At 41.7% G+C, this 15721-nt stretch overlaps 1 protein-coding gene across 3 annotated transcripts; it reads left to right on the top strand.

Moving 5' to 3' along the window:
- The first annotated feature begins 952 nt into the window (after positions 1-952).
- rnmt (RNA (guanine-7-) methyltransferase) lies at positions 953-13240 on the top strand. 3 transcript variants are annotated; one of them, XM_079287449.1, is made up of 11 exons: positions 953-1003; positions 1410-1588; positions 1678-1807; positions 4210-4335; positions 4644-4759; positions 8250-8431; positions 8653-8817; positions 9229-9346; positions 10259-10360; positions 10477-10510; positions 13058-13240. In XM_079287449.1, exons 2-11 carry the CDS (start codon positions 1418-1420, stop codon positions 13093-13095), a joined length of 1182 nt encoding a protein of 393 aa, XP_079143575.1. In that variant the 5' UTR covers positions 953-1003; positions 1410-1417; the 3' UTR covers positions 13096-13240. The 3 variants fall into 3 exon arrangements, with proteins under 3 accessions (XP_079143575.1, XP_079143577.1, XP_079143576.1); XM_079287451.1 differs by having other exon boundaries at positions 10491-10510; XM_079287450.1 differs by having other exon boundaries at positions 8253-8431.
- The last annotated feature ends 2481 nt before the right edge of the window (positions 13241-15721 follow it).

Consider the following 15721-nt stretch of genomic DNA (forward strand, 5'->3'; position numbering starts at 1 on the left):
CATCATCTGTGCTCATATTTTGTTCCAAGAATTGATGTTCAAAAGGAACAAAGACACATAAGCGTAAACAATAGATACATGTGAAGATGAAACTGCTTCAAGGTCGAGCTGGATGCTTATTCTATCTGTGTCACATGACCATCAGGACGCCCTTAAAACGGGTCCTCTGATATATTTTGGTTTGTTTCATTAAAGAGAAGAATACTGACAGTTATTAGTTTCCTGGATTCCTGCAACGGTAACTGATCTTTAAGAGCCAGCAAACATTCGGCTGGACGGCAGTGAGCCAGAGCTTCTGCCAACAGAGTATTTGATGTTATCTGTCAGATCTCCATCAGCAGGATGAATTACAGACATACCAGACAGGATAACTGTATGAAACTGATCCAGGATCAGCTGATATGAAACTGAAGCACAGTGTGTGTGTCTGTCTCCATAAATTCATTCAGTGTGAAACAACACAAACCATACCATCGTCACACAGATCAGAGTTATTGTACCTGAGCTTAGGTTATTATGTGAAGCTGCTCAGCTTCACTTTACAACTAATTTGAAGTGAAAGTTGAAAATGTTCATAGAAAATAGAGCGGAGACAGCTGTTAGGCTGAAGGGGAGCTCCAGTTTTAACCTCCCAAACACAGCTTTGACCTTAAATGTTAATAAGTGAGAGAAAAACACATTTATTCAGTTTCTGTTGATCTCCTTAAAATTGTATGTATTCTGGAATGTTGTTTTTTTATTTTTTAAAGTAATTTGACCTGAGACCTGTGATCTGTGGCTGCTGATTCAGACCTGAGATCTGAGGTTGTTAATTCAGACCTGAGATCTGAGGTTGTTAATTCAGACCTGAGACCTGGGGGTTGTTAATTCAGACGTGAGACTAACCGGAATTCCGTCTGTTTGTTTTGTCGCCGAAGGTCTGTGGCGCCGTAATATGACGTAAGCACTTCCAGGGCACACTCGGAAGCTGCTCCGCGCGCACGCGTCCAGTCTGCACAGTCTCGTGAGTTTCTGTTTTATTGGTTGTGTTTAACTTTAACTTTAAATATATTGTTACGTTAACGGAACGTTAACGGCTGAGCGGTTATTTCATGAAGAGATTAAAATGTCGTCTTTGTTTCCGTTTGTCTCAGACCGGTTTATTGTTAGCAGCTAACGTTAGCGGGTTTGTTGTTGTTTGTGTTTACTCCTGATGGTTCAGATACAGTCAGATATTTCTGCTCTCTAAGTCACTAAAATAAAATCAATCTTCTTCATTGGAGTTGAGCTGGTTAGGATGGAGGAGTTGAGCTGGTGAGGGTGGAGGAGTCGAGCTGGTTAGGGTGGAGGAGTCGAGCTGGTGAGGGTGGAGGAGCTGGTTAGGTCATGTGATGTCAGAGGTCATGTCATGTGAAGTTTCTGTCTTTCAGTTTGAACGATGGAGCTTCAGTCTGCCAAGACAGAAACGTTGAAGGAGGGAGGAGGACAGAGGAGACATGAGGACGAGGAAGGAGGAGGACAGAGGAGACATGGGGAAGGAGGAGGAGGACAGAAGGCACCGATGAAGAGGAGACAAGAGGAAGAACGGGTCTCACCCCCCAAGAAGCTGGTAGATTTACTGATTGATTATCATCCCTCAGATCAGATGTGATAGATTATTGAATGTGTGAAGTTATTGATATTTGATTTATCCATCAGGTGATTGATCACAGTGGGAAGGTAGCAAGTCACTACAACAGTCTGCAGGAAGTCGGTCTGGCTGCGAGAAGTCAAAGCAGAATCTTCTTCATGAGGAACTTCAACAACTGGATGAAGAGTGTCCTGATCGGTAACTGACCATTAATCAATACGATCAATAAAACATCCTCACTGATAAGTGTAGCAGAGGAGAGGCGAGATGATTCAGGGTTTACATGAACTAACATGAACTTACAACTGTGGGGTAACCCTTACCCACAGTTATGAGGAACGTATATGAGTTATGAGGAACGCATATGAGTTATGAGGAACGTATATGAGTTATGAGGAACGTATATGAGTTATGAGGAACGCATATGAGTTATGAGGAACGTATATGAGTTATGAGGAACGCATATGAGTTATGAGGAACACATGAGTTATGAGGAACGCATATGAGTTATGAGGAACGTATATGAGTTATGAGGAACGCATATGAGTTATGAGGAACGTATATGAGTTATGAAGAACACATGAGTTATGAGGAACACATATGAGTTATGAGGAACACATATGAGTTATGAAGAACGCATATGAGTTATGAGGAACGCATATGAGTTATGAGGAACGCATATGAGTTATGGGGAACGCATATGAGTTATGAGGAACGCATATGAGTTATGAGGAACGCATATGAGTTATGAGGAACGCATATGAGTTATGGGGAACGCATATGAGTTATGAGGAACGCATATGAGTTATGAGGAACGCATATGAGTTATGAAGAACGTATATGAGTTATGAGGAACGTATATGAGTTATGAGGAACGTATATGAGTTATGAAGAACACATGAGTTATGAGGAACACATATGAGTTATGAGGAACACATATGAGTTATGAAGAACGCATATGAGTTATGAGGAACGCATATGAGTTATGAGGAACGCATATGAGTTATGAAGAACGTATATGAGTTATGAGGAACGTATATGAGTTATGAGGAACGTATATGAGTTATGAAGAACACATGAGTTATGAGGAACACATATGAGTTATGAGGAACGCATATGAGTTATGAGGAACGCATATGAGTTATGAGGAACGCATATGAGTTATGAGGAACGTATATGAGTTATGAGGAACGTATATGAGTTATGAGGAACGTATATGAGTTATGAAGAACACATGAGTTATGAGGAACACATATGAGTTATGAGGAACGCATATGAGTTATGAGGAACGCATATGAGTTATGGGGAACGCATATGAGTTATGAGGAACGCATATGAGTTATGAGGAACGCATATGAGTTATGAAGAACGTATATGAGTTATGAGGAACGCATATGAGTTATGAGGAACGTATATGAGTTATGGGGAACGCATATGAGTTATGGGGAACGTATATGAGTTATGGGGAACGCATATGAGTTATGGGGAACGCATATGAGTTATGGGGAACGTATATGAGTTATGGGGAACGTATATGAGTTATGAGGAACGTATATGAGTTATGAAGAACGTATATGAGTTATGAAGAACGTATATGAGTTATGGGGAACGCATATGAGTTATGAGGAACGCATATGAGTTATGAAGAACGTATATGAGTTATGAGGAACGCATATGAGTTATGGGGAACGCATATGAGTTATGGGGAACGCATATGAGTTATGAAGAACGTATATGAGTTATGAGGAACGCATATGAGTTATGAGGAACGCATATGAGTTATGAGGAACGCATATGAGTTATGAGGAACGCATATGAGTTATGAGGAACGCATATGAGTTATGAAGAACGTATATGAGTTATGAGGAACGCATATGAGTTATGAGGAACGCATATGAGTTATGAGGAACGCATATGAGTTATGGGGAACGCATATGAGTTATGGGGAACGCATATGAGTTATGAGGAACGCATATGAGTTATGGGGAACGCATATGAGTTATGGGGAACGCATATGAGTTATGAAGAACGTATATGAGTTATGAGGAACGCATATGAGTTATGAGGAACGCATATGAGTTATGGGGAACGCATATGAGTTATGAAGAACGTATATGAGTTATGAGGAACGTATATGAGTTATGGGGAACGCATATGAGTTATGGGGAACGCATATGAGTTATGAAGAACGTATATGAGTTATGAGGAACGCATATGAGTTATGAGGAACGTATATGAGTTATGAAGAACGTATATGAGTTATGGGGAACGTACATGAGTTATGAGGAACGTATATGAGTTATGGGGAACGCATATGAGTTATGGGGAACGTATATGAGTTGTAAGTGCTCTGATTCTTTTGTCATAATTTAGTTTAATCTTCTCCGGACACTACGAGAGTAACAGATGAAGCAGCTCTGTGATTTATCTTATTTTTAAATGTGGTGGATTCCAAAAATAACAAATGAATATTTGTCGAAACTTTAGTGTTACGTTTGAGAACAGAATTTGGTGTGGTGGTAGGTGGTCAAAGGAAGTTATTATAGTTACAAGAAAAGAAAAACACCTGAACACACGTGTGTTTTTTATTTGATTGACAGGAGAGATCCTGGACCAAGTGCGGGGTTCAGGATCTCCGAAGGTTTCTGTGTTGGACCTCGGCTGTGGGAAAGGAGGAGACCTGCTGAAGTGGAGGAGAGGAGGAATTAATCACCTGGTCTGTGCAGGTAATTTATTATGGAGTTGTTACCAGCACATTTCTTCAGGGTCTTTACACCTGTTGTTGGAGTTCTCCCGACTGATGTTCTCCCGACTGATGTTCTCCCGACTGATGTTCTCCCGACTGGCGTTCTCCCGACTGGCGTTCTCCCGACTGGTGTTCTCCTGACGTATGCTGTCCTGACTGATGTTCCCCTGACTGATGTTCTCCTGATGTAGACTCTCCTGATATAGACTCGCATACCATCGTGTTACAAGAGACATGTTAGAGATGATTTATGTGGATGAATAATCAATCGCGTGTTTTCATTTTCAGATATAGCCGGAGTGTCGGTGGATCAATGTCAGAGTCGCTACGAAGACATGAAGAAGAAAAGTCACATTAACGAGAAACTCTTCAGTGCTCAATTTATCAATGCAGACTGTTCCAAGGTAGAACAAGACCACCTAGATCAGTTCACTACTTTATCTATGTAGAACAACACCGCCTAGATCAGTTCACTACTTTATCTATGTAGAACAACAACAGCTAGAGAAGTTCACTACTTTATCTATGTAGAACAACACCGCCTAGATCAGTTCACTACTTTATCTATGTAGAACAACACCGCCGAGATCAGTTCACTACTTTATCTATGTAGAACAACAACAGCTAGAGAAGTTCACTACTTTATCTATGTAGAACAACACCGCCTAGATCAGTTCACTACTTTATCTATGTAGAACAACACCGCCTAGATCAGTTCACTACTTTATCTAGGTAGAACAACACCGCCGAGATCAGTTCACTACTTTATCTATGTAGAACAACACCGCCTAGATCAGTTCACTACTTTATCTATGTAGAACAACACCGCCTAGATCAGTTCACTACTTTATCTAGGTAGAACAACACCGCCGAGATCAGTTCACTACTTTATCTAGGTAGAACAACACCGCCTAGATCAGTTCACTACTTTATCTAGGTAGAACAACACCGCCGAGATCAGTTCACTACTTTATCTATGTAGAACAACACCGCCTAGATCAGTTCACTACTTTATCTATGTAGAACAACACCGCCTAGATCAGTTCACTACTTTATCTAGGTAGAACAACACTGCCTAGATCAGTTCACTACTTTATCTAGGTAGAACAACACCGCCGAGATCAGTTCACTACTTTATCTATGTAGAACAACACCGCCGAGATCAGTTCACTACTTTATCTATGTAGAACAACACCGCCGAGATCAGTTCACTACTTTATCTATGTAGAACAACACCGCCTAGATCAGTTCACTACTTTATCTATGTAGAACAACACCGCCTAGATCAGTTCACTACTTTATCTATGTAGAACAACACCGCCTAGATCAGTTCACTACTTTATCTAGGTAGAACAACACCGCCTAGATCAGTTCACTACTTTATCTATGTAGAACAACACCGCCTAGATCAGTTCACTACTTTATCTAGGTAGAACAACACCGCCGAGATCAGTTCACTACTTTATCTATGTAGAACAACACCGCCGAGATCAGTTCACTACTTTATCTATGTAGAACAACACCGCCTAGATCAGTTCACTACTTTATCTAGGTAGAACAACACCGCCGAGATCAGTTCACTACTTTATCTATGTAGAACAACACCGCCTAGATCAGTTCACTACTTTATCTATGTAGAACAACAACGCCTAGATCAGTTCACGACTTTATCTATGTAGAACAACACCGCCTAGATCAGTTCACTACTTTATCTATGTAGAACAACACCGCCTAGATCAGTTCACTACTTTATCTATGTAGAACAACACCACCTAGATCAGTTCACTACTTTATCTATGTAGAACAACCGCCTAGATCAGTTCACTACTTTATCTATGTAGAACAACCGCCTAGATCAGTTCACTACTTTATCTATGTAGAACAACCACCTAGATCAGTTCACGACTTTATCTATGTAGAACAACACCGCCTAGATCAGTTCACTACTTTATCTATGTAGAACAACACCGCCTAGATCAGTTCACTACTTTATCTATGTAGAACAACCGCCTAGATCAGTTCACTACTTTATCTATGTAGAACAACACCGCCTAGATCAGTTCACTACTTTATCTATGTAGAACAACACCGCCTAGATCAGTTCACTACTTTATCTATGTAGAACAACACCGCCTAGATCAGTTCACGACTTTATCTTTGTAGAACAACCGCCTAGATCAGTTCACTACTTTATCTATGTAGAACAACCGCCTAGATCAGTTCACTACTTTATCTATGTAGAACAACACCGCCTAGATCAGTTCACGACTTTATCTTTGTAGAACAACCGCCTAGATCAGTTCACTACTTTATCTATGTAGAACAACCGCCTAGATCAGTTCACTACTTTATCTATGTAGAACAACACCGCCTAGATCAGTTCACTACTTTATCTATGTAGAACAACACCGCCTAGATCAGTTCACTACTTTATCTATGTAGAACAACCGCCTAGATCAGTTCACTACTTTATCTATGTAGAACAACACCGCCTAGATCAGTTCACTACTTTATCTATGTAGAACAACACCGCCTAGATCAGTTCACTACTTTATCTATGTAGAACAACACCGCCTAGATCAGTTCACGACTTTATCTTTGTAGAACAACCGCCTAGATCAGTTCACTACTTTATCTATGTAGAACAGGGGTGCCCAATACGTCGATCGCGATCGACCGGTCGATCGCGGAGGTAGTGCGAGTAGATCGCATACCATTCAAAAAAAAAAAAGATGTCCTCATGGCATTTGCCACTTGATTTTCGAACACACGGGTCACCACGTATGCGCGGTCAACCGCGCGAGCTACTGCAAAACTCCGGCGAGCTAATTAGTCAGCCTTCCAATGTATTTCCACTAAAGAAGCTAAATCTGCAGCGCCATGATTTGGGAAACGTCCAACACATGGCGTCAGAACTGGAGACGCAACGGAAGGCGTGTGCGTAACTTGACAGTGCGCGCTACACAGAGCAGTTGACAAGTGTCTGTCAGGGTTTGACAAACGCTTTCCAGACTTTGCTTTACTCGAGCCAGTTGCTACACTTATGTGCTGCACATTTCGGGAAGATATTGAGGTTGATTCACTCGCATCAAAAATTGCAACATTGTTTCACCTGAACTCGTCTGGAGTGGAGGATGAGATTCTGACACTGCAGCTGAAGTCCAGGGCTCATGGACAGTTTTCCCACAGAGGAAAAAGTACCCAAACATGAGGAAATGTGATCCCTTTTTGACTGAATTATTCGGCTCTACTCATTTATGTGAGTCAGCCTTTTCATACATGAAGAACATTAAGTCCATACACCGTTCCACCATGACTGATGATCATTTGATCATCAGTCTGCTTGAGGCGGATACCAGCAGCTACTGTCAGGACTATGCAACTCTGGCCAATCCCATTCAGTGCAAGTCATCAGAGTAAGGTAATGACCAAAAATATACAGAATATATGTATATATAAAAATAGATATTCAGCATTTTTAATGTAGGTAGATCATTTTGACTTGGTCATTTTAAAAGTAGCTCGCAAGCCAAAAAAGTGTGGGCACCCCTGATGTAGAACAACCGCCTAGATCAGTTCACTACTTTATCTATGTAGAACAACACCGCCTAGATCAGTTCACTACTTTATCTATGTAGAACAACACCGCCTAGATCAGTTCACTACTTTATCTATGTAGAACAACACCGCCTAGATCAGTTCACGACTTTATCTTTGTAGAACAACCGCCTAGATCAGTTCACTACTTTATCTATGTAGAACAACACCGCCTAGATCAGTTCACTACTTTATCTATGTAGAACAACAACAGCTAGAGAAGTTCACTACTTTATCTATGTAGAACAACAACAGCTAGAGAAGTTCACCCCTAACATTATCCTTGTGTCTCCACAGCAGGTTTTGTCAGAGAAGCTGGATGACCCAGAGCTGCTGTTTGACATCTGTAGCTGTCAGTTTGTTTATCATTACTCATTTGAGAGCGAACAGAAGGCCGACATGATGTTGAGAAACGCCTGCGAGCGTCTGAAACCTGGAGGTTACTTCATAGGAACGACTCCTGACGCCTTCGAACTTGTGTAAGAACAAACATTTATTTGTGACACTACTCTGTTTCCTGCTGTGTTCTGCCAGGAGCTTCAATGACTGATGGTGTTTTTAGATGCTGTGGTAATGATGAATTGAATACTTTCTAAACCTGTGTAGAACTTGTTAATGTAATTCAGATTGTATATGTAGAAATACACTCACATAAGTTTAGATAATGCCTCTCCTTTTCTTTTCTGCTCATCCTCCACAGTAAACGTTTGGAGGCGTCGGACTCTCTGTCGTTTGGTAATGAGGTTTTTAAGGTTTCCTTTCAGTCCAAAGGTTTCTATCCACTGTTTGGGTGCCAGTATCACTTTAGCCTTGAGGACGTTGTCGATGTTCCAGAGTCCCTCGTCTACTTCCCTCTTTTTGAACAGTAAGATTGTATGATTAATAATAACACTTCACTGAGAGACGAGGATGTTAAAAATCTTTGTGTTGTAATGAAATGTTTAATACATCAGTGCTGTTTTCAGAGTGCAAAAGAGTAATTCTAAAATTCAAAAAACACAACCGATGACTAAATTCTGAACAGGCGTTACTGTAAAACTAGAGGTTCTATTCAAGTCAATTTTATTCATGAAGGCCAATATCACGAATGACAAATTAGCCTCAGAGTGCTTTACAATCTGTAAAGCATACGACATCCTCTGTACTTTGACCCTCACATCGGAAAAGGAAATGGATATTAATCATCATTATTATAATATACTGTCACTACTGTACACTAAGTTATTGGTTCTAAAGGTTCTCGTGTCTCGTACTTGTGTCTCTGTGTTTGTGTCAGCATGGCGAAGCGTTACAACATGCGATTGGTGGTGAAGCAGAGATTTTCTGAGTTCTTTGAAGAGAAAGTGAAGAAGGAGCATCATCGCAGCCTCATGATGAAGATGATGGCTCTGCAGGTAAAACTGGTAGAAAGTGGCTCTGGATATTTAAATATTTAATTATCAATCAACAATCAGTTGTAATCATTGTCTCTGTAGGTAGATCGGTATATTATCAATCAATAATCAAAGTGGGCCTTTGGGTAAATCAGTGCTCGTTAGTGCAATTTGTGTTTTTTATCAGTTAATGTAAGATCAACAGAAATAAAAGTAGCGTAAATCAAATAGTGAACGCTTCTTCCATTCTAAGTTATAACTTTCCCTCCAGACGTTAAATTCATGCTCTACTTTATAAGCGCGTGGTTCTGTCAAAGGAAGCGACTGAATGTCCTTTGCTAAGCGTGTTCCACTTGTCATGGCGACCAGGCTGTGATGGGATTTGATCTCAATATCTTTCAGGAAAAGACGAGACTTAAATGTAGATGAAGAAATTAAGACGTTACCAAAATCTGTCTTCTATTTTTGTAATTTCTGTTCCCCTCTCAATCACTCACCCACACTACATACTGCGTCTGTTCTTTGTCCTTTGTCGTTTTTGTCTCGGCCCCATCTAAGCCACAAAGTTTTCTGTTCGTGGGTCGGGTGACTTGTGTCGGAATCGGTTGGTTGATGAATACATATTTTTTTATGTTGGCTTAGCAGATTCTCTCTCATAACGTTCTGGAGAAAGCTGCAAGTATCAGATTCAGAATCAGCTTTATTGGCCATGTGTGCTTACGCATACATGGAATTCGTCTCCGGTTTCCACAAGCAGCAACAGGACAGGACGTTGTTTTGAACGGGTAGTGTAGTGAAGTAAGCATGTGTAGTAAAAATGTGTTCACCGTGCAGATTATTTTACTGTGTACTGAACTTGTAGTTGATATGCATTTAATGTGTGAATTACTATCTAGTTACTGTTTAGTGAAAATGTGCTTGTTGTATTTTCAGCCGTTTCCTTGTGAGGATGGAGGTCGACAGGCTACAGCCAGCAGAGGAGAGTACGACCATGCTGAAGAGCACTGTGTCAGAGCCGGCGTCCAACTCCCACTGGTGGGTCTTCTGAATGCACATATTTCCAGTCCGGTTCCTATCGGTTCAGAATGGTTTGTCCAAGTTGAGTCATGTGTGGTCGAACAGTTTTAACAGTTTTGTTTGTTTGTGTGCAGGGCACTCTCAGCAGATCTGAGTGGGAAGCCGCCAGTAAGTTTTTAATGTCTCTGTAATTTGCACATTAACGTCAGTGTTACAGTTTAATCTGCACATTAACGTCAGTGTTACAGTTTAATCTTCACATTTACGTCTGTTACAGTTTAATCTTCGCATGAACGTCAGTGTTACAGTTTAATCTTCGCATGAACGTCAGTGTTACAGTTTAATCTTCGCATGAACGTCAGTGTTACAGTTTAATCTTTGCATTAACGTCAGTGTTACAGTTTAATCTGCACATTAACGTCAGTGTTACAGTTTAATCTTCACATTTACGTCTGTTACAGTTTAATCTTCGCATGAACGTCAGTGTTACAGTTTAATCTTCGCATGAACGTCAGTGTTACAGTTTAATCTTCGCATGAACGTCAGTGTTACAGTTTAATCTGCACATTAACGTCAGTGTTACAGTTTAATCTTCGCATGAACGTCAGTGTTACAGTTTAATCTGCACATTAACGCCAGTGTTACAGTTTAATCTTCGCATGAACGTCAGTGTTACAGTTTAATCTTCGCATGAACGTCAGTGTTACAGTTTAATCTTCGCATGAACGTCAGTGTTACAGTTTAATCTTCACATTTACGTCTGTTACAGTTTAATCTTCGCATGAACGTCAGTGTTACAGTTTAATCTTTGCATGAACGTCAGTGTTACAGTTTAATCTTCGCATGAACGTCAGTGTTACAGTTTAATCTTCACATTTACGTGTGTTACAGTTTAATCTTCACATTTACGTCTGTTACAGTTTAATCTGCACATTTACGTCAGTGTTACAGTTTAATCTTCACATTTACGTCTGCTACAGTTTAATCTTCGCATTAACGTCAGTGTTACAGTTTAATCTTCGCATGAACGTCAGTGTTACAGTTTAATCTTCGCATGAACGTCAGTGTTACAGTTTAATCTTCGCATGAACGTCAGTGTTACAGTTTAATCTTCGCATGAACGTCAGTGTTACAGTTTAATCTGCACATTAACGTCAGTGTTACAGTTTAATCTGCACATTAACGCCAGTGTTACAGTTTAATCTTCGCATGAACGTCAGTGTTACAGTTTAATCTTCGCATGAACGTCAGTGTTACAGTTTAATCTTCGCATGAACGTCAGTGTTACAGTTTAATCTTCACATTTACGTCTGTTACAGTTTAATCTTCGCATGAACGGCAGTGTTACAGTTTAATCTTCGCATGAACGTCAGTGTTACAGTTTAATCTTCGCATGAACGTCTGTTACAGTTTAATCTTCACATTTACGTGTGTTACAGTTTAATCTTCGCATTAACGTCAGTGTTACAGTTTAATCTTCGCATGAACGTCAGTGTTACAGTTTAATCTTCGCATGAACGTCAGTGTTACAGTTTAATCTTCGCATTAACGTCTGTTACAGTTTAATCTTCACATTTACATCTGTTACAGTTTAATCTTCGCATTAACATCAGTGTTACAGTTTAATCTTCGCATGAACGTCAGTGTTACAGTTTAATCTTCGCATGAACGTCAGTGTTACAGTTTAATCTTCGCATTAACGTCAGTGTTACAGTTTAATCTTCGCATGAACGTCAGTGTTCCAGTTTAATCTTCGCATTTACGTCTGTTACAGTTTAATCTTCACATTTACGTCTGTTACAGTTTAATCTGCACATTTACGTCAGTGTTACAGTTTAATCTGCACATTAACGTCAGTGTTACAGTTTAATCTGCACATTTACGTCAGTGTTACAGTTTAATCTTCGCATTAACGTCAGTGTTACAGTTTAATCTTCGCATTAACGTCAGTGTTACAGTTTAATCTTCGCATTAACGTCAGTGTTACAGTTTAATCTTCGCATGAACGTCAGTGTTCCAGTTTAATCTGCACATTTACGTCAGTGTTACAGTTTAATCTTCGCATTAACGTCAGTGTTACAGTTTAATCTGCACATTTACGTCAGTGTTACAGTTTAATCTTCACATTTACGTCTGTTACAGTTTAATCTTCACATTTACGTCAGTGTTACAGTTTAATCTGCACATTAACGTCAGTGTTACAGTTTAATCTTCGCATTAACGTCAGTGTTCCAGTTTAATCTTCACATGAACGTCAGTGTTACAGTTTAATCTTCGCATTTACGTCTGTTACAGTTTAATCTTCGCATTTACGTCTGTTACAGTTTAATCTGCACATTAATGTCAGTGTTACAGTTTAATCTGCACATTAACGTCAGTGTTATAGTTTAATCTGCACATTAACGTCAGTGTTACAGTTTAATCTGCACATTAATGTCAGTGTTACAGTTTAATCTGCACATTAATGTCAGTGTTACAGTTTAATCTGCACATTTACATGTTGGAATTGAACACTTTTCTGACCCTGAGGTGATAGAATCCTGGTGCCTTCGTCATCTTCTTGCGATGAAAATTATCATTTGTAATATAGAATTGGATTTATGACTGAGTCGTTCATATGTTAATATCAAACATGTCCACATACTGATGCCAGAACCCCTGACTCATTCTAATAAATATGTATTGATTCTTTCCTGCTCTCTCTGTTGTGTCCAGGTATCTACTTGGTGTTCATCTTTCAGAAGATGTCTTGATGGTCAAAACAAGCCTTTGTTCTTTGTTTTCTGATCTCACCTGGGGTGCATGTTGGGTTTGTGTTAACTTTGTTACTTTTAAGTCATTTTTTGATGAACTATGAACTTTGTTTTGTTGTCTAAATAAATATGAAGTCAGTTGTTATTCTGTTTTTGAATGGTGTGGGTTCGGGATTGTGATTCTCTCATCAGTTTAAACCTGGACCTTCCTGCACTTACCCGCAAAGTGTGCTTAAAGCAGGCAGGAAAAGTAAGAAAAATTAGTATAAATACCTCCACAACATCAAGTACACGTTACCCCAGTAAAGGGGCACATTTCCTGGGTAAAGTACCTCCAGAACACCTCCCTGCAAACTTGTCGCTTTTCAGCGAAATTCGCCGTTTTTAATCAATATATATCATCCACGTGAATCGTGTAGATCCGTAGAGGTTTTTTTCCGGGGGGTTAGGTTTAATTGGGAGTGGGGCCCTCCTAAGAGGGCCACGAGGGGCACTGGCACAAGGGGGCTGTCCTTTAAAAAGGCTTTAAAAAAACCCTAAGAAATAAAAAACAATTAAACAATTTTATTAAAAACAGCCTGACAGCAGAGCAACCGCCAGCGGGACAGACGGAGAGGAGATGCTAAAAGGGGAAGGGAGGTTAAAAGGCACAATAAATAAATAAATAAAATTAAGACAGTGATATAAGTTATATAAAAAGATAATTTAACATATAATAATAATAATAATAACTTTAATTTATACAGCGCCTTTCAGGGGACCCAAGGCCGCTTTACAAGAGTAACAAAAACAGTTTAGACAAACAGTCAGAAAAACAAAACAAGTAAACTAGGGGCCGAAAGCCTTGGCGAACAGATGGGACTTGAGGGCCCTTTTGAAGGCGTCCAGAGTGGAGATGTTGCGGATCACCGCAGGGAGAGAGTTCCAGAGGGTGGGGGCTGCCACACTGAAAGCTCTGTCCCCGAAGGTTCGCAGTTTGGTGCGGGCGGTGGTAAGCAGGCCAGAGTCTGAAGACCGCAGGTTCCGGGGAGGGGCATGTGGGCGGAGGAGGTCCGATAGGTACTGGGGGGCATGGGCATGGAGGGACTTGTAGGTGAGGAGGAGGATCTTGTATGAGATGCGGGACTTGACCGGGAGCCAGTGGAGGTTGATGAGGGTGGGGGTGATGTGCTGCCAGGGCTTTGTGTGCGTGAGAACCCTGGCAGCAGAGTTTTGTACATACTGGAGCCTGTCCAGGGTTTTGTTGGGTACCCCGAACAGGACACCATTGCAGTAGTCCAAGCGGGAGGTGACAAACGCATGGACCAGGGTTTCAGCAACAGACTCCGAGAGTGACGGTCGGAGTCTGGCAATGTTCCTGAGATGGAAAAAGGCAGTTTTGGTGACGGACTTGATGTGGGACTCGAAGGAAAAGGGTGGAGTCCAGGATGACACCCAGGTTGCGGACTTCAGGAGATGGGGAGATGGAGCAGCCGTCAACCTCGAGGATGAAGTCACCAACCTTCCGGAGCAGCGCCTTGGGTGCCACAACCATGAGCTCTGTCTTCTTGGTGTTGAGTTTGAGGAGATTTGATGACATCCAGGTTTTTATTTCGTACAGGCAGTTGACAAGGGACTGAGGGGGGAGCTGGGAGGATGGAGTAGTACTGAGATAGATTTGAGTATCAGCATAGCAGTGGAAGTTCAGTCCGTGATGGCGGATGATCTTGCCGAGGGGGAGCATGTAGATGGTGAAGAGGAGGGGGCGGAGAGGTCACAAAGGGAGAGGTGCGGCGCTGAGGGGGTGTTGCCAGGTGGCTGAAGTGCGGGTGGAGGGGGAGGGGCTGGTGTCAGGAGCTGCTGGTGGATGGAGTCGACTTTCGCCTGGAAGAAGTCGAGGAATTTGGAGCAGAGATCGGGAGCACCAGAGGGATGGGGGGCGTCAATGGGGCGGAGTAGGCGGTTGATGGTGGAGAACAGTGATTGAGGGTTGCTTTGCTGGGCACCGATCAAACGAGAGTAGTATACTGTCTTGGCCTGAGAGAGAGCTTCCTTGTAGGTTTCCACATGGTCACGAAAGGCCAGGAGGTGGACCGTGAGGCCAGTTTTTTTAGAAAGCCTCTCCAGCTGGCGACCAGAGGCCTTCATGCTGCGGAGTTCGGAAGTGAACCAGGGGGCAGGGCGGGTGAAGGAAACAGTCCGGGTTTTGATGGGGGCGAGAGAGTTGAGACTGAGGGATAAGGCAGCGTTGTAGTGGGCTACCAGGCCGTCCACAGTGGAGTCGGAGGGAGCCGAGGCCATGTGGGTAGCTATCAGGTTGGATAGGGCTGGTGCACTCACAGTCTTGATGTTCCTAAACATGATGGTGCGTTTAGGATGCTGCCTGGGCAGGGAGACAGGAACAGTGAAGAGGATGGCGTGATGGTCAGATACAGCCAGGTCCAGACGCTGTAGGTCGGGGGGTGGTGGGCCGGTTAGGGTTAGGGGTTAGGGTTAGGGTTAGGGGTTAGGGTTAGGGGTTAGGGTTAGGGGTTAGGGTTAGAGGGTTAGGGTTAGAGGGTTAGGGTTAGGGTTTAGGGTTTAGGGTTAGGGTTAGTTAGAGTTAGGGTTAGGGTGGGTTAGGGTTAGGGTTAGGGGGTTAGGGTTA

This window comes from Melanostigma gelatinosum (genome assembly GCF_949748355.1).
Source record: "Melanostigma gelatinosum genome assembly, chromosome: 17".
NCBI classification, from domain to species: domain Eukaryota; kingdom Metazoa; phylum Chordata; class Actinopteri; order Perciformes; family Zoarcidae; genus Melanostigma; species Melanostigma gelatinosum.

Excerpts from the sequence above, each read along its gene's own strand:
- rnmt (XM_079287449.1), top strand. The coding sequence starts at position 1,418 with ATGGAGCTTCAGTCTGCCAAGACAGAAACGTTGAAGGAGGGAGGAGGA. Across the intron at positions 4,760-8,249 it reads TCAATGCAGACTGTTCCAAG|CAGGTTTTGTCAGAGAAGCT; the intron begins GTAGAACAAGAC and ends GTGTCTCCACAG. Across the intron at positions 10,511-13,057 it reads ATCTGAGTGGGAAGCCGCCA|GTATCTACTTGGTGTTCATC; the intron begins GTAAGTTTTTAA and ends TGTTGTGTCCAG.